Here is a 24,861-nt window from a genome sequence, read left to right as displayed (position 1 = left end):
AGAGCCAAGACTGGGGACCCCAAAGTGTTTTGGGGGTTACTGATGGAGTTAAACAGCTAAAAATCACATTGCTTGCCACTGAAACACTATCTGACAAGTTCAGCTGGGACATCCTATCCATTAGGACTTTTGGCTTTCAGGGTTAATTATTAGTAATTAATTAAATGTCCCCAGTTACCAGTATACTCAAGTCCTGCCAATGAATCAGGCTGACCGGGCCAACAGACTGTTTCATGTCTCTCATGCTGACGACAAAGTGGATGAGAGCACTAGTACACTATCGTGCACAATCTTGATTTATTTTAGTAATGATTGGATAGGATACAAGAACAAGAATCAAGTGTTGAAATGGCAATGGAAGCAACACTTATTGCCTTCTCCTTCAGTGGAGGAAGAAGTGAAAGATTCACAGAATGGATTACTTAAAATGTTGTATTTGGGATGAACCCAAAAAGAATGGAACACATTTTATTTAACAATCCTTGCATCCTTATCCTAAAAGCTCAGTGAAATCATGTGGAGCTTTTTAAAAAAAAATTCACACTTAGATGCTCGGGACTTTGCTCTTTAATAGCCGCTGAAGTCAGTTTTACACTTTGTTCTGAATTAATATATAAAGTTGTATATATATTGAGGCATTTCATGAACTCTGCAGTTTCAATAGAATCCTTTGATGTTAAGTGTCATTTGAACAAACAGCAAATAAAATACAAAATTATATTTAATAAGTTAAAAAACGATTGCACAATGAATTTCAAGATAGGTTACAATACAATAGAATTTTACATTTACAAAGTGCCTTTCGCAACAGGAGATCCATATGAGTTAAATACCACATGTGAAAACATAACCTTTGTGGACTGGTAGTTGTGTAAAATAAACTGTAAAACTTTACCAGCATAAGTTGGAATATTCATAATTGGAATATTCTTCTGGGATTTAGGGTACACTGAAATAATTTAATAAAAATCATAATTAGGCTTATTTGGGGTTTAAATGTAGTGGCTTTTGGCAAAAATGGAGCACAGAGTGCAGTAATGTGGGACACAAGTTGCAAGGTCCTTCTTATTTCTAAAGTTGATTTATCACTTTTGAAGTGGAGTTTGAAGAGCAGGAGTGTGCAAAGATTTTATAAAAGCTGTTGGAAGACATCACACGTGCAAGTGAAGTGAAAGTCTGCAATAAATGATAACCTACTTTTGTCTGCAGAAAATCCAGTTGAATACAGTATCGTTGGTATGTAGCAAGCTAAGGGTTAAATGTCAGATTAGAAGAACTAAAATTTCTTTTAATTTTAAAAAATGCTTTATGTGCTTTCAAAACCTGTGCCAGAACGTGTTCCGGTAAAGCTTGATGTTGGCATAAATTACTTCTGTAAAATAAACATTGTAAAATTTCTCATATCCGTAGTAACAGCACTTGATTTAGCAATTTTAATCGGAAGGAATGGAATAATTCATCAATCTTCTTGTCAATGATCTACACAAAATGGGTCAGTAGATACAATGAAGGTAATTTAATGTGATTTCAGAGATTCTTAACAGATAAGGGTAGGCAGTAAAACAAGATGTATTATAGTCTTAAGTGTTTCACTAGCTGGACTAGAGGATTTCTGAGCACGCTGGCTAAACTCTGGACATGATAAAACTTACTTTTTCTGAAGAGTTTCTGAAGAGAACAATCTTCTTTGCTGTTAAATGGAAAATACTGTACCTTTCTTCTGTTCTTTAATGTTTTAAGATAGCATACAGAAGCCAACCAATCCGAAGCTTTAAAATAATATCAAAGATGAAAGAAAACTTGACCTCTGGGTTCTGCATCCGGGACCCACTATTGAATCTCACCCAAACCCCCAACCCCCTCACACCCCATACACTCACACCCACAATGAAAATGTCATCAGCTCCACCAAATAAACATGATGGCAGTCACATCACAACAGATAGATCTCATGCATCTCCACATGCATACAGGATACTAGGCTTTACAAATAGGAGCATAGAATACAGAATAAAGTCAAGAAGTTATGATAAACCATTATAAAACACTGGTTAGGCCTCAGCTAGAGACTGTGTTCAGTTCCGGGCTCCACACTTTAGGAAGGATGTCAAGGCATTGGAGAGGGTGCAAAGGGGATTTACTAGGATGGGACAAGAAATGAGAGACTTCAGTTATCAGGAGAGGCTACAGAAGCTAGGATTATTCTCCTTGGAGCAGAGAAGGTTAAGAGGAGACTTAATAGAAGTTTTCCAAATGTTGTAGGGATTCAATAGGGTGAACAAGGAGAAACTATTTCCACTGGTGGGTAGGTCAGTAACCTGAGGACATCAATTTAAAATAGTTGTTAAAAGAAACAGAGGGGAGGTGAGGAGAAATGTTTTCATTCAGCGAGTTGTTTGGATCTGGAATGCATTGCCTGAAAGGGTGGTGGAAGCCGATTCGATAATAACTTTTAAGAGAGAAGTAGATAATTATTTGGGGAGGACAAGTTTGCAGGGCTATGGGGAGAGAGCGCGGGAGTGGGATTGAATTGGATAGCTCTTTTCAAAGAGCCGGCACAGACATAATGGGTCGAATGGCCTCCTTCTGTGCTGTACAATTCTATGTTGCTATGGACATAAGCCTAGAAATTGTAGGAAGCTTACTCTTTGATTAGAACATTAATCCTGGTTCCCGTCCGCCTGTTCTGCTTGTTCAGATCTCGTGCCACTACTTTATTTTTAAACAAAAGAGCAAGGAGTTCTTGCCAATATTCTGCCCTCAAACAAATTTACCAAAAACAGATTCAACATCTTAATTTGTCATATTATCGCTTCTGGGACATTGCTGGCAGAGATCATCTGCTATATTTGTCAAGAACAATATCAATCTACTACAAAGCAATTCATTTTGTGATGGATTTGGAGTGCATCAAAGTTCAAATATTATAGAAGTAGAAAAGGACACCTATGTAAGTTCTACATCAAGTTCTTCAGAGTACATTAAGGGAAGTACAAAGGCATGGTGGAGGAAGTGGAGATTTTTAAATTATTGACTTCCTCTTCCCCAATGGCTTGGTGAAGAAATGCAAGCTCATGCTGACTAGAAAAAGCACACAATCATCTCAGAAGAGTAAAAATAGTGTGTGAAACTAAATTGGCCATTACAAAAAGGAAGAAAAGCAAGTAACATAGGCTATGGTTTTGTTCCTCTTCTCCACCAAATGATGTCCATCCCTGGTTGAGCAAGATTATTAGGAAAAGAGAACAAAGATTTAGAGTTGCAAAGGGCTATTTCAATGCAAAACTAGATTTCTCTTTACTCAGAGGGGAATGACTGGAACAGGACAAAGGATTCATTTAAAAAGATGTTGTGATGGGAGGGCAGTAGGAGAGTATTCTGGAGAGCCGAAGAGTCTTCTTCATCCAAACCAAACTTATGATCAAATAGTCTATTGCTCATTGTCCAGACACACATGTGAAGAATAGACATCTGCAACAGATATTAGACATCTGCCTTTGGCTATGGAACGGCACCCCAAGACACCTCAATGCCTCCAGGACAGGAAGATAGAAAGAAATAGATGTAAAAAAAACATTTTTCCAATAAATAAACAAATTCTATACAAAAGTCATCAATGGTTTTGGGCATCGTAGTATTTCAGGGCACTGCTGATGACAGCACAGCCAACCTGGCTGACCGGTAGGACCTGTAAGGGCAGACCAATCACTGGGGGCAGGGAATCATCCCACTGAGATACTGTTAACCCTGCAAACCAAAGCCCCAACAGGTAGGGTGGTCCTAGCAGAACAAACAGTGGGAAAGATTGCCGGACAGCAATATCAATGGCAAGCTTTGCAGTTTTAGCTGGTTAGTCTTCAGCAGTACCCAACACACACTCTGGGGACCCCTTGCCAACCTGTGCTAATACTTTCCAGAATTAGGTAAGCAGGAAGCGTCTCTCCAGGGAGAGAGTGCGCATTCCATTCCAACAATTTATCTCTGGAATTTCCATATGTAGGTGAGATGCATGGAATTCATATGGAATTTGGTTTAGATACTCTTAGCATCATGATGGGTTTTCGCATGTGTCAGACACCCGGCTGACCCAAAAAAATTGTGCAAAGGAAAAAATTCTAAAAACATATTTTTGCAGACTGCATTGAATTCGTCCTTTAATGGTTGTTGTCTGCACACAGGGGTAACACACGTACCTCCAAAAGGTTTTTGAAAGTTGCTCAACGCTTGGTGGGGCAAGAAACCAATACTTGTCATTTGAATTTTTTTGAAGCATTAGTTTGTTCAGTAAATTAAACAAATAGCATGACAAAATACGTAAACATCCTCTTTAAAGGAAATGCTTCATTCCAGACGAAATAGCCTAACAAATGACAGATTATGAAGACCTCAGCTATACAAACCTGGAAAGGAACACAAACTGTGTACTAAGAAAAATGCACGCACCACAAACAAACAAACAAACAAGGTATCTGCCAGGCTAATTTGGGAGCACTCTTGTCTCCAAGTCGGAAGATTGTGGGATTTAGATTCAGTCTAGGCTGATATTCCAATGTAGTGCTTTAAGGGGTCGGGGGAATGGGGGAGTGGGAAGCACTGCATTGTCAGAGATTTGTTGAACCAAGGTACCTTGTGCTTGTTCAGGTGGATGTTAAAGATCCCATTACTCTCTGAAGAAAGAAGTAAGTTTGTCCTGATGTCCTGGCCAACAATAATATAATAATAATCCTTGCATTTGATATAGCGCTTTTCACATCTTCCAGACGTCTCAAAGCGCTTCACAGAATATACCGTAAAGTGAATTGACTGTATATTTGTGAATTGACTGTATAAATGTAGCGGCCAATTGCGCACAGCAGTGTCTCACACACAGTCGTGGATTTTTTTTCTTGAGGGATTATTATCAGGCGTGTAGAGTATGGAAACTTACCCAAGGTTTCGCCCTACCAGGAATCGAACCCAGGTCTCTCGCTTGCGAGGCGAGTGCTCTAACCACTGAGCTACAGGACTCCAGTGCCTCAAAATAATATGATCGTTCACTTCATGGCTGTTTGTGGGAGATTGCTGTGCATAAATTGGTTGCCGTGTCCAGCTACAAATATACAATCACTATACTTAGAATCATATAATCTTACAGCAGAGAAGGAGGCCATTTGGCGCATCGTGTCTGTGCCGCTCTTTCAAAGAGCTACCAACTAGTCCCACTCTCCTACTCTTACACCATAGCCCTGCAACACATTTCCTTTTCAAGTCTATATCCAATTCCCTTTTGAAATCTACAACAACAACAAAATGACATCTGTAAAGTGTCTTTCATGTTGGGAGGATGTCCCAAGGTGCTGAACAGTCGGGGATCAGGACCCGACTGTGGGGGGGCAGGGATGGAGTGAGGGAGAGCAGAGAGGTAGGAGGGTGGCTGAATGCAAGGTCAAAAAGGAGGATCTTGAGTCGTGCCTTGAAGGAGGCAAGGGATGGAGCAAGGCAAAGGGATTGTGGGATGGAATTCTATAGGGTGGGGGCAGAGAGGCTGAAAGCCCGGCTGCCAATGGTTGGGAAGGACGGGTGGGAAACCTGGAGCAGGCCGGAGCCTGCAGAGCAGAGGGGGCGGGCAGGTTGATAGGGGGTCAGCAGGTCAGAGATGTAGGAGGGCGCAAGGCCATGGAGGGCTTTGAAAGTGAGGACGAGGAGTTTGAATTCTATCCTCTGAGGGATGGGGAGCCAGTGGAGCCGGGTGAGGATGGGAGTGATTGTGGTCACGGAGCCTGGTGAGGGAGAGGACACGAGCTGCAGAGTTCTGGATGATCTGAAGCTTATGCAGGGATGAGTTGGTTCTACCTACTAGCGAATCTGCTTCCACCACCCTTTCAGGCAGTGCATTACAGATCGTAACAATTCGCTGGCCAAAAAAATGTCTTCTCATCTCCTGTCTAGCTTTTTTGCGAGTACTTCACAATTGAAAAAAACTGAGGCATTTTGAGACATTTCAATTTGAATAAGACACAATATCAATGGTAAGGAGTATTATAAGCAAACAGGACACAAATGTTATTTGTGATCAACTGCAAACAATTTATCAGTAAATACACATGAATCCTCCAACACAACAACAACAACAACAAGATTCCATTTATAAAGCGCCTTTCACATCAGGAGGACGTCCCAAGGCGCTGCACATTTGGGTCATGAACACAGAGGTCATACTGCATTACTCAAGAGTTTACTGTAATCAGCAAATTCCAAATTTATACTTTAAAAGACAATTTTGAAAGGAGTTGGTAAGGGATATGTTTCCAAGCTGTGGTAATGCATCTGGTAGTTGGACTAGCAGTGGGAAAGCTTGCTAGGCAGTGCCTCCAATGCAAGCTATCCGGTTGGGGTCCAGGTATCCAGTTGTACCCCAACCCACACTCTGGGGTCCCCAAGCCTTGGCTCTTGCTAACCAGCATATAATAATTTCTGGAATTAGTTAAGCAGGATGTGTCCCTCCAGGGAGAAAGTATGTATTCCATCTCAACAAACATCTCTTGAAATTGATTTCCACGTGTAGGTGGGATGCATGGAACTCTCAGTTAGGTTTGGATTCTCTTAAGCAGGGTGATGGGTTTCTGCATGTGTCAGACACCCGGCTGACCAAAAACAAAGAGAGGTTGGGAATTACTGACTGCTCACACTCAGCAGAATTGCAGAGTCTTCATTTCACACACCTTTCGACTGAAGACAGAAATACCACCACATCTAAAAACATGAACAAAATATCCAGCATAAACTATAAATTCCAGTACATGGAAACCAGCAACTTCCTGATTTAAATGACAATGCAAAATAGGCTATCAGCTCAAATACAGACAAATACATCTGGCAAATACAGACCATCAGACGAGGCTAATCTCAATCAGTGTCTCATTTGGAGCATTACAATAGACCTCAGATTAGGAGAGGGGAAGATTAGCCAGGATTCTAGTCTGCAATTACTTACATCTCCTTGGCTTGAGGTTAGGGAGAGGAAGGGAAATCATGTTAAAAAAACTTTGGATTTTGCATACAGTAAACAAGACCGAGGCCCTCCTGATTGGCTCCACACCTCAGGCACTGACAGCATCAGCATCCAAGGATGCACATTCTACCTCACCGAGCCAGTCCGGAACCTTGGCATCTTGTTTGGCCCTCAACTATCCATTCTACCCCACTTCCATGCCATGACCTGCTCTGCCTTCCCCCACCTCCACATCATCGTCTGGCTCTGCCACTGTCTCACACTGCAGGCCGCCAAAACCCTCATACATGCATTCACAACATCCAGGCTCAACTACACAAACTCCCTACTTGTCGGCCTCCCCAACTCCTCCCTCCATAGGCTGCAGATCATCCAGAACTCTGCAACCCATGTCCTCTCCCACCCCAGGCTCTGTGACCCAATCATCCCCTTCCTCGCCCGACTCCACTGGCTTCCCATCATACAGAGGATATAGTTCAAGATCTTGATTCGGACTTTCAAAGCCCTCCATGGTCTTGCTCCCCCTTACCTTTATGACCTCCTAACCTCTACTAACCTGTGCACTCCCTCCGTTCAGCAGGCCCCAGCCTGCTTCACGTTCCCCGCCTCGCTTGCCCCACCATTGGCTTGCGGGCCTTTAGCCACTTGGCCCCCACTTCTACAAAAATGGCTATTGGCTCACTCCAAGTATGAAAACAAACCTTGCTTTGCTTTGAATGGGTGTCTGAAACCTAGTGCCAGCAAGTTTTGTATTGGCCCAATTTTTTCTCTATTTAGAAGGTAGCATAACTTCCCTAATAAACTCATTACCTGCCTTGAGAGGTCATTCTCACAAGCCAGGTTTAGACAAGAGCTGATATGAATGAGCCACAGTTTGAAGTCATACTAATGAGTGTTTATGACTTGGTGCTGATGTGAAACATAATGAAAACCTGGTGCTACTACTAGGTTTATTCTTATACTGACCCTCATGCCCACTCTATTCAGCGCCTTGGGACATCCTTCCAAAGTGAAAGGCATTAGACAAATGTAATTTTTGTTATTGTATTACATGGAAATGCAGTTCATTGCAATCCACAGATTTACAATACAATAACAACAACTTGCATTTATATAGAACACTTCATGCAGGGTAGCTGCTCAGAGCACATTACATTAGCAGAGCTTGATGCTGAGCCAGGGAGAAAGGGGAGGGGAGAATAGGCATGGGTGAAGAAGGTGTGATCTGAAGACAGATGAGAGGGGAATCTACCATTTTAGTTATAGCAGCAATACAACCACACTTTTTTCAGATGAAGCTCATCTAAGGGCAGAGGCAGAGGCTCCTGTATTTATTAGACTGACATTTCATAATGGAAAGTCTGTATTGGAAGAGGCTCAGTCATTACATGAGCTTTACACATTTTCTAGAATTGTTATCTTTTAAATTACTCTTTCACATGCAATGCCCAAATTCTCCTTTCTAGACATTGCTGTGACCCATCTTCTTCCAGGCAGTCCTTTGCTCACTAGTCCTCCCCTTCCTCCCTGAATCTGCATGTTTTTACAATGAACTCTCACTGGACCCAAGTACTGAACTTATCTAAACACACTTTCCCAGGCCCTCAAGGCTCAATCTCCTTAGCCCCCTCTGTCATCCCTTCCACCTGCTGTATAATCTACAGTCTCATAAAGCATGATGTCACTGACATTCTTCTTGACAACTTACTTTGTCTCTCAGTAGTGCACTGTACTCCAGGCTCTGTCCCTACAGACAGATCATTCAAAATGAGCCCAGAGGCAGCTGCAGGACTGCTTGCTTTCCTTTGCCCCATCCACCAGTTTGTTACTTTGAAGTCAAGCAGTAAAGTCCTCTCCATATCTAAAGGGTGTCTAGGTGGTCCAGCACTCTGAGACGTCCTCCTGACATGAAGGGCGCGCTATAAATGTAATTTTGTTGTTGTCCAGGTCTGTACAGGGCAAGTTGCTATGCTCTTCATTCCTTTGACCTTTGCTTGCAATCCTTGAACCTTTCCATGACCTCTACCAGTTTGCTAGAGTATAATTTCCTGAAATGTCTTTCAATAGTTTCTGTGTACATTGCCTACTTTGAACAAAAAAAGGTACAAGGAATAAAATGGCAACCAGCTGTTTTGCCACATACGAGGTGTAAAACACAAACCAAAGATATTGTGTGCCTGAAATTGGTGGACAGATCTACCTCGGTGCAATACAAGGGAAATGGGAAAGAATAACACCAATAGTTGTAACTCAGCACTCAGCTCCTTGGGTTTTTGTATCCACCCAAACACTTCCCAACTATTACTAAATACGACACAGATCCAATCCCAGTTCGGGTCATGTTCTGAAGTTTGAAGATCGCATTGTGTGTGCCAATAATGTTTCTCACCAAAATTGTCAGCATGATTACATTTCTCACCTCCTGCCAAATAATGTTTAAACTGGAAATTACATTTACAATATAATGGTGCCCAGAAAGTTTCTATCCACAGTGTTATCAATATCATATTTACTGACTGTACAAGCTGATATATAAATAGGAAGGATATGTCCAGAATCCAGATGGTCTGATTCATTGTTTGTAGGACGAACACTGGATATAATGAAAAGGATAGCAAGGTCACAATATTGACATGGCACTATAAAAGAACTTTCATAAAAGTACTCACTTAAAAGATTCCTCTCGATGTTTGGTTACCTCTCAATTATGGAGGAGTAAGAAGGGAAATGAACCAAGATTAAAGAATTGTGGCCTTTTTAGAGACAATGAATTCTCCTTGCCTGAAGACCAAGGAACAGATTGTACTACAACAGGAAAGACAGACAAGTTTAGAGGAATGAGAGCAGTTTACCTCAGTGTTATAAACCATAGACAAATACAGCAGAGAAGGTGGCCATTTGGCCCATCTTGAATGGGTATTTGGAGTCCTGTAGTTTAGTGGTTAGAGCACTCACCTCGCAAGCAAGAGACCTGGGTTCAATTCCCGGTAGGGCAAAAGGTTGGGCAAGTTTCCTTACTTCACAGGCCTCTGTTTACCTAGCAGTATGTAGGAACCCGGTTGTTTGTCGATTGGCGGATCGCTTTTCTGAGGGTAATAATTCCTTTAAAAATTGATCACTCAATCCACGACTGTTTGTGGGACACTGCTGTGTGCAATTGGTTGCCACGTTTTGCCCACAAAATATACAGTTAATTCACTTTACTATATATTCCGTAAAGCGCTTTGAGATGTCTTAAAGACATGATAAGGCGCTATATCAAATTATTAAGAACAATCCTTTCAGTGCTACTTTCCCCATACTGCTGTACCTTACTCTTTTTTAGGTATTGAATTTTCTTCTGGAAGCTAATGTGGATTCTGCATTTATTTTTAACATTGTATTTTTATACTGTACCAGGAAAACTACTATGAAGTGTGAATTTGTGCTTGAGCATCCCAGCATTGTTGTTTAAAACGATATCAATCTGCACTGCAGCATTCAAAATATAATGTAAACCTTGGATCACCAGAAATCAGCTTGGGCTTGAACAGACATGCAACAGGTCCAAGATCATTCATGCTCAGCTCCATACACACCACCAATTCATGAATTCACGGCTGTTTTTTTGCCTATAAACCAAATCAATGAACAAGTGGCTTTACTGTGGATCAAGCCAGCGATACCTGGCAGAGCATTAACAACAAAAGTCAAAAGACGCATTTAAAGAAGTTTTGCAACAGCGTCACGCTGTTCAAAACCCAGGCTGGGACGAAAGTGCAACACTGCGCTTACTGTAACATGCCAAATTATAGTCGGCCACATGCCAACCGTCCACATCCATGAATTACAAGTGATTGATGCCAACAGATTCCAGCACTACCTAACCAACTTATCACAAGTGTTTTACCAGCTCGTTTTGGCCAAAGCTGTCAACAGTTTGCAAGTATCGACAACCTACTATTAAGCCACATGCTTCTATCTCCCTAAATAAACAGCCTTGTCAATTTTAGTGCTCGTCATTAAAGAAAAATGAGAAAGCCAGTACTGAAAATTGATTCATTCTCTCCATCTCTCTCTCTCTCTCTCTCTCTCTCCCCATCCCCACCAAGTACTTGTATTCAGCGCACAATAGCAACAGTTTGTGAAACAGAATAGATTCAAGTACCACGTTGGGACTTTGAATTTTTATTGTGTAGGTTGATACTTCAGGTGACCCATTAAACCATCTGTTAAAGAACCCATGGCACTACTTGAAAAGAGAAAGGAATTTCTCCTGGTGTCCTGATCAATAATCCTCCAGATAAACTTGGTCACTCACTTCATGATTGTTTGTGGGACACTGCTACGTTTGTCTACAAATACTACACTCTTAAGAGTAAATCCTCTACAGTACTTTGAGATGTTCAGAAGATGTGATAACGTGGTATACCAAAAGCAAGATTATTATTTTGATATTCAAGCATCTACCCTATTCCCCTTTTTTAAAAAAATGTTGTCTTCGTTTCAACTACAGGTTGTGGCAGTGAATTCCACATTGTAACCATCTTATTTGTAAAGAATTGTTTTCTACCCCCCCCCCCCCTTGTAATCTTTTAAGTATTATCTTAATTTTACAATTTCACAGTACTGATTCACCGAGTGAAAATAATAATCCTTGCATTTGATATAGCACCTTATCACGTCATTGAGATGTCTCAAAGATCTTCAGTGGATATTACCGTAGTGTCTGTATTTTGTAGGCAAATGTGATAGCCAAATTGCGCGCAGCAATGTCCCACAAACTGCCACAAGGTGAATGACCATTTTTTAATCTACAGTTTTAATATCAGAAGCAGAAATATGGAGCAGGGTCCTTCATCAATCTATTCCATCAAAATGTCTTTCTCCTTCAGATGCTGTTGATCTGCTGTTCAGATGTGACGGTCTGCACAGAAACTTTGTGAAACACTGATATATTCAACGTTATAGGCATTAAATCAAATGTAAGGATAATTAGTCCTACAAATAAAATAATAAATACAATTTGGCAAATAGCATCATGCAATCTTTCATTGCATGGGATTAAACGGTCTCATCTCCAATTGAAGCGATGATGAAGAAATTATAAAAATTTTAATTCATAATATCACATAGAAATAGATACAAAACTACTTTGAAACTTGATACTGGACATTTCTAAAAATGTAACAGTCTGAATTCAGTTCGGTTAGCACCTTGGTTACAAAAAGATGAGTAACTAATTTAAATTGTTTAAAACTCCAGCAATTTAGCAACACCAATAGGCAACAAATTGGAATGAAAATGTTAACTAAGAATAAGTCCTTGCTGTAAGAAAACAAAATCTCCAGTGGAGACAACAAATCGAACTCTGTACTTCAGAAATAATAATAATCCTTGCATTTGATATAGCACTTTTCACGTCTTCTAGACGTCTCAAAGAGCTTCACAGAATATACTGTATAGTGAATTAATTGTATATTTGTGGGCGAAACGTGGCAGCCAAATTGCACACAGCAGTGTCCCACAAACAACCGTGGATTGAAGTGACCAATTCATTATTGTTTTTTTTCTTGAGGGATTATTATTATCTCAGCGTGAGGAGTTTGACAGCTGCTGCCTGCCTCCCTGAATGCTAAGTAATTAATCCGTGCCAATTCCAGAGTACAAGCAGATATCCCGATGTGTCACTGTCCTGCACCAAACGATAATTCTTCCATTGAAAGTCTTTGCTCTTAGAGCCTCCAGCAGCACACAGCTATTGTGAAGGCTCGGAACAACAAGGCGTGACAGGGGCCGACAGTACGAGGCATCTACCAAGTTGATAACACAACAGTGAAAGAAACAGCAGCTTCTTTAATCGCTTTTGGACGGAGACCAGATGATTACTTAGCAGCATCTGAAGGCTGTACTCATTCTGTTATTTGCTCTGAAACTCCAGCCACTGTGAACATGATTTAATAGTACCAATCCATACCAAGAACTATTTCTGAGCATTTCCTTTCGTTCGTGAAAAAATTAAACTTTGTTGCTTCCACCCATTCAAAATCACTTAAAAGCCCTTTAATTCTCCCTCAATGCCTAGGCTTTCTTTATCCATCACCTCTTCATTTCTATTATAACACTGAAGTTTTACTCTTTACCACCTTTGGCTGACTTTTGATTTCTCTCATTCTAGACTCTCTCTCGGTTCTTTACCATCTTTCTCCTTCCCTTTTCACATTTCTGGAATTCAATGGGCGTTTTTAGATTCCATGGTCACTATTTACCATGGGTTTTCTTTCTCATTTCCTACCTCTACCCACTTCCCCTTCCAGTTTTGTCTCATTTCCATCAATTCCTCATCTTTCTCCTACTCTAACTTTTTTGGCCCCGGTAATCTCAGCATATTGGCACATCTTCATGCTTACACTACTGTGAAACAACAACAGATGCTCACGACCGCACCAATACCACACAACAGCATTCATTTCACATCCACTTTACATGTTCTTCGTTTTCACCCAGTTTCATCTCAGTAAGGAGTCAGTGCGGATTATTTACACAAATATTCACACTGTTTGAAATTATTCCAATTATTCCAGAAAGAAACTTTTCTGTTAATTTTTGCATAACAACAACAACAACAAAATTACATTTGTATAGCACCTTTCACGTCGGGAGGATGTCTCAAGGTGCTGGACAGACAAGAGTTTCGGACTCGAGCTGGGGGTCAGGATCGGGGAGGGTGGAGGGCAGGTGAGGAGGCAGGGTGATCGAAAGCATGGTCGAAGAGGAGGGTCTTGAGATGAAACTTGAAGGAGGCAAGGGAGGGGATGAGGTGGAGGGACTGCGGGATGGAGATCCAGAGGGTGGGGGCAGAGTGGCAGAAGACCCACCCACCAATAGTGCGTCAAGTGAAACGGGGGATGTGAAGCAGGCCAGAGCCCGCTGAGCAGAGGGAGCGAGCAGGATAGTAATGGGTTAAGAGGTTGCAGAGTGGGTCATGGCGCAGATGTGGGGTAGAAAGAATAGTTGAGGGTCAAACAAGACCCCAAGGTTGCGGACTGGCTTAGTAAGGTGGAGTGTGCAACCATGGATGGTGATGCTGTCAGTGCCTGAGGTGTGGAGGCGTTGACGGGAGCCAAACAGGAGAGCCTCGGTCTTGTTCACATTCAACTGAAGAAAGTTGGCTCTCATCCAGGACTTGATGTCTGACAGACATTCCGTCAGGACAGCAGTGGTCGTGGAGTCAAGGCTGGAGACAGAGAGGTACATTTGGGTGTCATCCAAATACATGTGGGAGTTGACCCCATATCTGTGGATGATGTCACCAAGAGGGAGCGTATAGATATTGAAGAGGAGGGGACCAAGGCCTGAGCTCTGAGGAACTCCGCACGAGACTGTGCGGGCGGTAGAGGAGAAACCGTTTGTGGAGATGAAGTGGAGGCAGTGTGAGAGGTATGATCTGAACCAGTAAAGGACACAGCCATGAAGGTTGAGGAGAGAGGAGAGTCGGTGGATGAGGATAGAGTGGTCGAAGGTGTCGAAGGCAGCAGAGAGGTCAAGGAGGATGAAGAAGCAGAGGGAGCCCTGGTCTTAGATGGACAGAATGTCATTTGTCATGTTAACCAGGGCTGTTTCTGTGCTGTGGGCAGCACGGAAGCCCAATTGGAGGGGCTCATGCAGGGAGTGACAGAAGAGAAAGGAAAGAAGCTAGAAAGCAACAACTTGTTCCAGTACCTTGGAGAGGAAAGGGAGGTTGGAGATAGGGTGGTAGTTTGAGAGTAGAGATGGGTCCAGGGAGTTTTTTTTTAAAGGATAGGAATGATGACGGCGGTTTTTAATGTGGGTGGAACACTACCAGTGGACAGGGAGAGGTTTATGATGTCTGTGAGTAGAGGGGCAAGGAGGTGGAGCTGGGAGGTAAGGAGAGGGGTAGGGATGGGGTCAAGGGAGCAGGAGATCGGTTGCATGTGGGTTATAGTGGTGGTGAGAAAGGAGTGGGAGACAGGTTCAAAGATGTGGAGGGAGGGATGGGTAGGTTTCGAATTCAAGATCCTCACCCTCACCTACAAGGCCATTCACGGCCTTGCTCCCTCCTACCTCTCCGACCTACTATCCCCCTACCTACCCGCCCGTACCCTCCGTTCCTCTGGCTCCGGTCTGCTCCACATCCCCAGCCCCAACCGCCCTACTATCGGTGGCCGGACCTTCAGCCTCTCAGCCCCTAGGCTCTGGAACTCTATCCCCCCAGTGCCTTCGCCGCCTTCTCCCTTTCCTCCTTCAAGGCCGGTCTCAAGACCTTTCTCTTTGACCGTGCCTTCAGCTCCCCTCTCGACTCTCTACCCCCTCCTCGCTCCCTCCCTTCCCTTCCCTCACCCTGACCATTTCCCCCCTGCTCGGGTCCTGACCCAACTGTACAGCGTCTTGGGACGTCCTCCCGACGTGAAAGGCGCTCAATAAATGGAATGTTGTTGTTGTTGTTGTTGTTGAGAGGGGGAGATGGGAAGAGTGTAGTAGACGGTAGGGCTGAGGCAGCTGAGCGAATCTCCTCGATTTTGGATTTGAGTAAGTCCAGCATCGTCTCGCAGTTGGCATTTGAGGTGAGGATGGGCGAGGCGTGAGAGGGAGGCGGAAGAGCCGGTTAGTGATGGAGAAAAGGAGCCTGGGGTTGTCCTTGGCCTCCAAGATTGTCTTGGAGTAGAACAACGATTTAGTGGAGGCCAGGGCGGAGCGATAAGATTTGATAAGGTCCAGCCAGATCTACCGATGGACCGTTAAAACCACTGGCTTGTGTGAAACTAAGCCGCTCTCACTTAAAAAGTGCCCACCACGTTTGATTTTTAGTCTGCTCTGAATTAGTCAATCTCAGCAACGGGCAGTAGGAGGGGTCCTACAATAATGTTAGCATCCCTAGGCTGGGTGGAGGGGTATAAAGAGATAGACAAAAGTCACTGGGCTCTCATTCTCGCCTACTTGTGGAGTCCTGTAGCTCAGTGGTTAGAGCACTCACCTCACAAGAGAGACCTGGGTTCAATTCCCGACAGGACAAAATGATGGGCAATTTTCCTTACTCCACACACCTTTGTTTACCTAGCAGTACATAGGAACCCAGTTGTTAGTTGATTGTTGAATCACTTTTCCTGGGGTAATAATTCCTTCAAAATATAATAATAATAAATTGTTCACTCAATCCATGACTGTTTGTGGGACACTGCTATGTGTAATTGGGTGCTACGTTTTGCCCACAAAATATACAGTCAATTCACTTTACAGTATTTTCTGCAAAGTACATTGAGACATCTTGAAGACGTGATAAGGCGCTTTATCAAATGCAAGGATTATTATTATTATTATTCCATTGATTCCTGCTAGAAAGTGCCAGTGTTGAGTGAGAACAGGATCATCCCTGGCTGTTATTACACTGTCACAACCCAGCCCACACCATGGCTAAACATGTAGTCAGCACTCACATGCGAAGATTGGTCACTTGAGCCAGGAGCTGCTGGATAGCAGCCAGAGGACATGGTAGTCATGAACCAGTATAAATTATGTTTTCAGGAGGAGAATTAGGGAGGGGAGAAAATTGGACTCGGAGGAGAGGTAACAAAAAAACTTTCGTTCTTTGCAAATTTCGCACACTTTAGAAGAAATATTGTGTTCTGTACCCTCACAGGACTGATCAATAGTTATCAATTCCAAAAGTAAAAGGCAGCAGGAGCAGTAAAAAAAAATCCAATATTCTGAATCATAAGGAAAAGCAACATTCCCAAGATTTCACCATTTGGTTTGAAAAGTCTTGCTTGTGTGAATTTTCTTCTAGGAGGACGATCAAAATGAGACTTTTCCTTTCACACACCAACACCCACCCACCCGCCCGCCCCACACAGTCCAATTTTCTCTCCTCCCCTCCTGAAGACATTAATTCACTGGAGCATGACTCATGTCTGCTGGCTGATATTTATTTATTGAAAATGTATTTTAATATAAAACAATCTGTGCCTGGCCTCCCCTTTATGACACCACTTCCACAAAACACCACCCACTTTAATTCATGAAGTAAGTTTAGAAAATGACAGCTACAAGCTGTATCTGTGGCTCAAAAACACTTCATTTTGCACAACATAAAATGGAGGGCATCCAGGGCTTGAGAGAAAAAGTCTCATAAATTATATACTTTCCCTTTTCTCCCAAAAGTGAACACGTGGAGGTGACCTGCAGCATGCTGTTCAAATTAGTGAGCTGCTCCAACTTCTATTTAAAAAAAACAATCCTGAACATTCACCACAGAAAAGACTATTTCAGTCCATCTGGCCAGTTCTAAAGTAACTTTTTAAAAAAAAAAATCTATACCAAACTCTTTCTCTCAAATTAATTATTTTGCCAAATCGGCATCTAATTCCCTCCTGAATTTGCTGACAGAGGCCAGCCTCCTGGGTCGTCTATTAAACATACTCCACACACTCAGCGGAAAATAATTGATGGCTTCTTCCCTCCTGTGATGAGTCTGTGTCCAGTGGTTCTTTTTTTTTTGACAAGGTTAAAAATGACGGTTTGGTTTATCTGCATCGCACGTCAGTTTGGCTCAGTTTGTGGTAAGTACTCTGTGCTTCTCAGCCAGAAGGTTGTAGAGTCATGCTCACATAATAGCTTTCAAAAGAAATTAAGACAAATATTTGAAAAGGAAATGTATAAACAGGGGATAAAAAACAGGGGAATGAATGGAACAAAATGAATAATTTTCACAGCATTAGCAGGGTCACATTGGGATGAATGACCTCCGATTTTGTTAAATTGTACGCTTCTAACGATGCTGATGCTCCAGGGCAATACTGGGGAGCAATGCATTGACAGAAATGCCTCATTTAGCTGTTCAGGCAAACACTAAAAATCTCCCATGACACTATTAGCCCAACAGAAAAAATGGTCATTTCACTGCATAGCTCCTAATGAGCACCTGCTAGTGCAAATAGCTGCCATGCTTGCCTACAAAAGTAGTCACCACACTTGACAATGTGAAACGCTGGAGATATTTCAACTTGATTTAAAAAAAAATAAGTTGTATCTTCTATCCTAGAACAAAATAAAAAAGCCATTCTTGGCTGGAATGCAGAATACCTACAGAGTAGGCTCACAGTTGTCTCACAACCCCTTGTCAATTTATTATTACAAGGGACTGGGCTTGAAAGTGGCATTAGTAAAATCTTCCCCTAAATGACTCATCTGACAAATACAGAGTTGGCTTTCACTATTAACTTAAGCAGATGGCTGATAGCACTTTATTCTGCAAACAATGTTTAGGGAGACACTGTGTGCAGTCCTAGGAATTTCTGATGTATTTGTTGAGAGATTGCATTAAAATGTTTGCATTGAACAAGTTGAAGGACAGCAGACATCACAGTGATAGTCGTGTACAACTTAGCAAATAAGCTACAGCTATTTACAGCTTTTACGGTTGTTACAAAACCCCAAAAAGATGGCCAGACGAAAAAGATAGGGTTGAAATGAAAGCAAAGGCTAAGCTGAGCCTCAAATAGGCAAACACTTTAATGTTTTGTTTAAAAAGGGCAAACCTTTTCTCACACATTTAATGGGGAGAGTTGCCAGGAACAATTGGCAACTTTAACCAGTCATGCATGAAACTTTGTCCTGAAAGCTTAGATAAACAGACATGTATCTCAGAAAGAAAATAGTATCACACATACACACACTATACGATAATACACAGCAACTGCTTTACTTACCAAGGACTATGGCAACGGTCTTCAGTAAGCTCATCATCGTGTCCCTGTTCCTGCGAGGTCCTGAACTGTGGCGAGACATCCGCATAGTCCTCTGGCGTACGTAGACGAAGATGTGCGCGTACAGGATCACCATGACCAAGAAGGTGACCAGGTTGAAAATGGCCCAAAATATCAAATAGGAGCTGCTGTAGAGAGGAGCCATGGTGGAGCAGCTGTTGATGTAGCAGATACAGTTCCAGCCCACACTGGGGATGGCCCCCATGACAATGGCCACGGTCCATATCACCACGATGACCACCACAACTCGCCGGTTGCTCATCCTCGTGTGCAACTGCATTCGGAAGACGGTTATGTGCCGCTCAATGGCGATAGCCAGCAGGTTGGCCACTGAGGCAGTGAGGCTGGTGTCTATCAGACCCTGGCGGAGCAGCCACGTGCTGACCGTCAGCCTGCGTGTGTTGGGCCCCGTGTTAAACATCAGGTAAAAATATGCCAAGCCCGCAAAGAAGTCAGCGGCCGCTAGGTTTGCCATCAGGTAATAAATAGGGAAGTGGAAGCGCCTGTTGACATAGATGGCGATCATCACTAGCAGGTTGGCGAGCATGATGAAGATGCAAACAGTGATGCCTAGTCCCATGACAAGCTTGCTGATTGGATTCCATTCCTTCGCCAGGGGCTTTCCACTGCGGTTGTAAAAAAAGGCGATGCTCTCGTTGAAGTAGCACTGCTGCTCGTCCATTTTCTAAGCCTAACAGTGACGGAAAGAAAATAAAGATCAATGCAATGGATCGGTGACCCTTTTGACTCAAAAGGAACAGCACGCGCAATTGCCGTGCACAGCTTCTCTCTCGCAGGAAGAAGGACTCAAATCACTTCACGGGGCAAGGGGAAATTAAGGGTGTTGACCAAACACATTGTCGAGCATATCATTATTAAAAGGGTTGTGAGACCAGGGAGAGAAGCAGCAGGTGGAGTGGTTTTGACAGAGTTCCAGAAAGCTGGAGTGGAGGAGGGATAGTTGCTAAAGGTTAAAAACTGGAACGTTGCCATTTTCTAAACAAATACAGTGTGGGTTTCAGAATCCCATCTCTCCCCTCCCCCCCCAACACACACACACACACACACACAGCTTTCAGTTTTCAAACTTTTGGAGTCAAACCAAGTTTTTTCTTGAAAAAAAGACACAGACTGTCTCTAAACTCTCATATATTAAAAGGAAAAATTTTATATGCAAGGTTTTTTTTACAAGATAAAAAAGGAACAAATTTCCAAGATACAACAACAAAGGCATTAAACTTCCGTATCTTCTTGTGGTATATTTAGAAAGGACCTTGGTCGTACTTTTGAGGAGTCAGAGCAGCTTCACATCCTTGAATAACCTGCACAGAAAACAGACTCAAAGCCATTTACACAGACTCTAAACCATCATTACACAGGCTGAACCACAGCACCACAGAATGTTTCCCGTTTTTAATAAGACTTAAAAACATAAGATCGAGTATATAATTGCATCCTTTACAAACCTGAAAATAATAATTCCTAAGTAATTTTGCAAAAAAAAAACAGTGTCCCTTAAGGATAACACTTAATAAATGAACCCAGAACGTCATTTATCAACAAGATGATGCCTGGAACAATACTACACAAGTTGCCAAGCACTTGGCTAACGTCTCCAACTTTATGTAATAAATACAAAGGCTTCTTCAGCTGGATTTCAGCATTATGCAATGGTCTACAGAGCAAAGTACACCGAAAACCACAACAATGAAGCGCCGTACACGGATTCCTTTACCTGTTACCACTCAAGACATTGTATTCCCTTAAACGCTTGTGGCAGAATGGAGAGTTCTGAAGTATATGTAAACTGTGGGAAACTAATGGCCCGCTACCCTAGAAACACTTCCTTCATTGTTATTGAACACAATAATGGGCATCTGTACTGGTTACGTAATCTCATTCAACCCACTGTGCCACCTCGTGAGAACAAACCATTTCATTCTAGATTTCCTAAAATGCAAGCATGCTTTGGTAGAGGGAAATGTATTCCCATGGTGTATACGCACACGCACACACAGCAATACTATGGTGTATATACACACACACACACAGCATTAGCTTGGTACACAAACTATTACATAACAATGTATGAATTCTCCAAAGAAAAAATATCCACACATTAACCAATTATTTTTCTTCTTCTTCTCTGGAAGCCGCTGACTTTCGATGGGTAGTTTTGTGTGCCAGCTCTAGTTTCTAGTACAAATCACCATGCTTTCTGAGCAATTAAAGATCGTTCATATTGGCTGTGGGACTGTAGGAGGCATCATAGCAGAGTCCGGTCCTATCTTTTGGTACATTGGTCACTCACTCCATGGCTGTTTGTGGGATATTGCTGTCCACACCTGACTGCCTTGTTTTGCCCATAAAAAACAGTCAATCCACTTTACAGTACATCCTGTTAAGCACTTTGAGACCTCTCAACGATGTGATAAGGCACTATATCAAATGCAAGGATTATTATTATTATCTTGCCATCACATTCACAGTTGGCCTTCAGCAAAGATACATGGAAAGCAATCCAAAACAGCAACCCTGCCTGATTTTCTCCTTCCTAGCCCAGAAGCACTAAAGCCAATTTTAGTCCCACCTGCTGCCCTAACTGAGGATCAACTAACTCAACAAACCCTTGGATTGAGCCTACAGTCTATTGGCTTCTATGTCTTAGTGCTACACCAGGTGGTTATTATTACCTTTAGTCATTGCCAATTTCTAATTCAAAATCAATCCCCAAATCGTGCAGCAATAGCCATGGTGTTTGCTTAATAAAAACAAGAGCAGATCTCGTGGTTTCTGTCAATGTTAGTCTAGGGCCTTGTTTATTCAGCAAACAGCAGTATTTTACAGTGTCATTAACCCAACAACTCTGACACAGGTACATCACACATGTGAGTACTAGAAACATATTAACAATGGAAATTTCAGTGGTAAACGAATGACATTCAATAAAACCTTTACAAGCAGAGTGTAAACTAAAGAACTCGTACAATTGCCCCCTTAGCATTTATTGTCCCGTTTATATTTCTCTAGTGCAAATCACCTTCTCAAGGTGGTGGTCTCCAGGACACTATTGGATGGAGGGGGAGAGAAGCCCAATTGATTTTGCAATCCTTTCTATAGATTATTGAGCACTCTGTGCAGCATGGATGAATTCCTGACCAGTAACCTAAGAAAGCAACCCACTCTCAGACAGAGAGGCTCCATCAATGCTCCTCTGCAAGTGACCACCAGTTAAATATACAACTGTACTCTACAATAATGGCTAACCGTCAAGGTTTTTCTTTCTGTGGAAGTTCTAGCCTCTTCAGAGTGAAAAGGAGTGAATGTCGAGGCAGTAAATTATTAGTTCCATTCTAATTCACATGATTCATGCTCAGATTCCAAGCAAATCACCTTCACAAATTTTTGCGGAGGTCAGAATGCAGCACAGGAACTATTAAACTATGGTACTGCACCCCTTGCATTCAGAGAACTGATGATAAATTGGAATCTTACTCTTTGAGTTCAGGACAAACCTATTCCTTAAATCCTCGTATAACGCAGCCAGTGCTGAAAATGTTAAACCAGTAAGATTCCTGAAGGTTTATGAAAATATTGCAACCTGAAAATGAGCCACCAGGAATTGCATACTGTACACTTAAAAAATTTCCAAAATATTGAAGTTCAACACCAACAAAAGTGTAGTGTGACCAGTGTACAATGTATACAGAACAGTGATTACTGTGTTGAGATTGATGTCAGTTAGCAACATAAAGTCAGCTTGGAGACTACAGTTCAGAATGTCAATCATCACTCCAAATCGGCAACATTGGAGTCCTGTAGCTCAGTGGTTAGAGCACTTGCCTCGAAAGTGAGAGACCTGGGTTCGATTGCTGGCAGGGCGAAAACTTCGGCAAGTTTCTTTACTCCACACGCCTGATAATAATCTCTTAAGAAAAAACCCAATAATAAATTGGTCACTTCAATCCACGACTGGGACACTGCTGTGCGCAATTGGCTGCCGCGTTTCGTCCACAAATATACAGTCAATTCACTTTACAGTATATTCTGGCAGGGTGAAACCTTGGGCCAGTTTCCTTACTCCACACGCCGAATAATAATGCCTCCAAAAAAGCAAAACAATAATAAATTGGTCATTTTCAATCCACAACTGTTTGTGGGACACTGCTGTGCATAATTGGCTCACCCACAAATATACAGTCAATTCACTTTACAGCATAATCTGTGAAGCGCTTTGAGACATCTAGAAGACGTGAAAAGCTCAATATGAAATGCAAGGATTATTATTATTGCCATCACTAAGTCACACAGAAGAGGTGACAGGAGTGCTGTGTGAGCTCCAGTACACTGGCTGAAGTTGCTCCAGAATTCAATTCATTTTATGAAGTGTATTAAGACCATCTGGGACTTACCTATCTAACCATGCAGACTCAGGCTTGCAGATAAAAGACAATGTGTGTGTGGCCCAATTACATCTACTCCACACAAACGTTGGACCACCACTGCTCATGCACACATGAAGTTTCCTAATGATTCTCCAAGTAGAAACCATTTCATATGAATTGCCCACATCTTTCAGCCCTTCAGCTTTCACTATAAAATAGCTGGCCATCCAAATACAATGCAGAATGATTTGCAATATTTCCAGAGGACGTAGAAGGAATTAATTTCTGCCTTCTACCACATTCCGATATTCAGAGAAAGCCTGGGAAGCATTGATTGGAACCTCTGAAACTCAATTGTGTCTGGAGAGCAAAATGCCACCTCCCCATGGCCATTGGTATTGCTCCCGTCTTTGTTCTGCACTTTTAGCTTCTGGAAACCAGACCCTATCTGAAATTTTCAGGCTGACTGTGGAGACTAATTTAGCACTTCCCCTTTTGGGAATATCGCAAACTAGACCAGTGGAGTATATTGAAATTTTCCCTTTGAAAGAAAGCTCCTCGCTGGAGCTAACAAGAAACAGCAGTTTTGTCATTATTATAACCGCAGCAAAGCGCAAGGCCAGATCTACTTCGCAACAACGGGAGAAAGAATTATGGTTCCACCAACTGTGTAGATTCTTCATGGCAACAATATATCATTTATATAAATACTGTATATTTTACATTTCACTCGCAAATATGTAAAGCCAATTCACTTAACAGTAAAAACAGTAAAAACGTAAAAACAGTAAAAACTCTATGAAGCCTTTTGAGATGTCTTGACGACATAAGGCGCAATATCAAATGCAAGGATTATTATTATTATATCAAAATAGCAGGATATGCATTCCTTTAACCCACCCACAGCACTACAGCAGTTACACTGTTGCCGTTAATAAGGCTCTCCAAATATTACAGTATAGTGGCTTGACAATGTAGTTTCTACTCTTAAGAATGAAGGGCTCTTGTTGGACGATCAGTTTCAACTCGGTAACTGATGGTATCTCTAGATTTATGATGCTTGCCCGACTAAAAATAAATCCAGGAATCAGGAACCCACTGTTAAGACCATGACAGCTTCTGTGAAATGGGAAAAATTTATTGGAGCTGCATTCATCTAATTCAATGATAAAAATACATTGATGCCCATCAGATGGATGGATTTCTGCCAGAATCTGGATTAGATTTTTTTTTGTAAATAAGAGTACAATTTGTCCCAATTTTACAATGTTATGGGATTTTAAACCATGTGTTTCATTCTAAATGTTCTTTCAGACAAACATCCTTCCTCTGCCGAAAATGCCAATCCTGGCTGGGGGCGCAGCTGAGCAGACAGTGTGCATTCCTCCCATCCCTAACTCACACGTACATTCTTCTTGTGCATAAACAGGGCATTTGATCAGAGTGCTCTGCAATATTCCAGGGCACTACTGATGACAGCACCACCAGCCTGACTCATTGGCAGGACCTGGAAGGGCAGACCAGTCACTGAGGCCACGGAGTCATCCCACTCATCTCCTGTTAACCCTGCAATACAAAGCCCTAAAGGGTAGGGTGGTGCGAGCTGCACAAGTAGCGGGAAAGCTTGCCGGACTGTGACATTGATAGCAAGCTATGCGGTTTTAGCTGGTTAGACTGCAGCAGTAACCAACACACACTCTGCGGTTCCCAAGTCTTGGCTCTT

The 24,861-nt window shown here is 42.2% G+C and overlaps 1 protein-coding gene across 5 annotated transcripts in view; it reads right to left on the bottom strand.

Annotated features, from left to right (window-relative positions):
* lpar1 (lysophosphatidic acid receptor 1) overlaps positions 1-24,861 on the bottom strand; it is an 80,337-nt gene that overhangs the window by 27,193 nt on the left and 28,283 nt on the right. For 4 of the 5 annotated variants that reach the window (XM_042332602.1, XM_042332598.1, XM_007906531.1 and 1 more), the window contains one exon: positions 18,697-19,444. In XM_042332602.1, the coding sequence (XP_042188536.1) occupies positions 18,697-19,435 (739 nt within the window). In that variant the 5' untranslated portion in view covers positions 19,436-19,444. Of the gene's footprint in view, positions 1-18,696; positions 19,445-20,488; positions 20,532-24,861 lie in introns of those variants that run through there. The other variant, XM_007906532.2, reaches the window with a different exon arrangement.

This window comes from Callorhinchus milii, unplaced genomic scaffold (genome assembly GCF_018977255.1).
Source record: "Callorhinchus milii isolate IMCB2004 unplaced genomic scaffold, IMCB_Cmil_1.0 Scaffold1, whole genome shotgun sequence".
Taxonomy (NCBI): domain Eukaryota; kingdom Metazoa; phylum Chordata; class Chondrichthyes; order Chimaeriformes; family Callorhinchidae; genus Callorhinchus; species Callorhinchus milii.
This window is presented reverse-complemented; position numbering and strand designations above follow the sequence as displayed.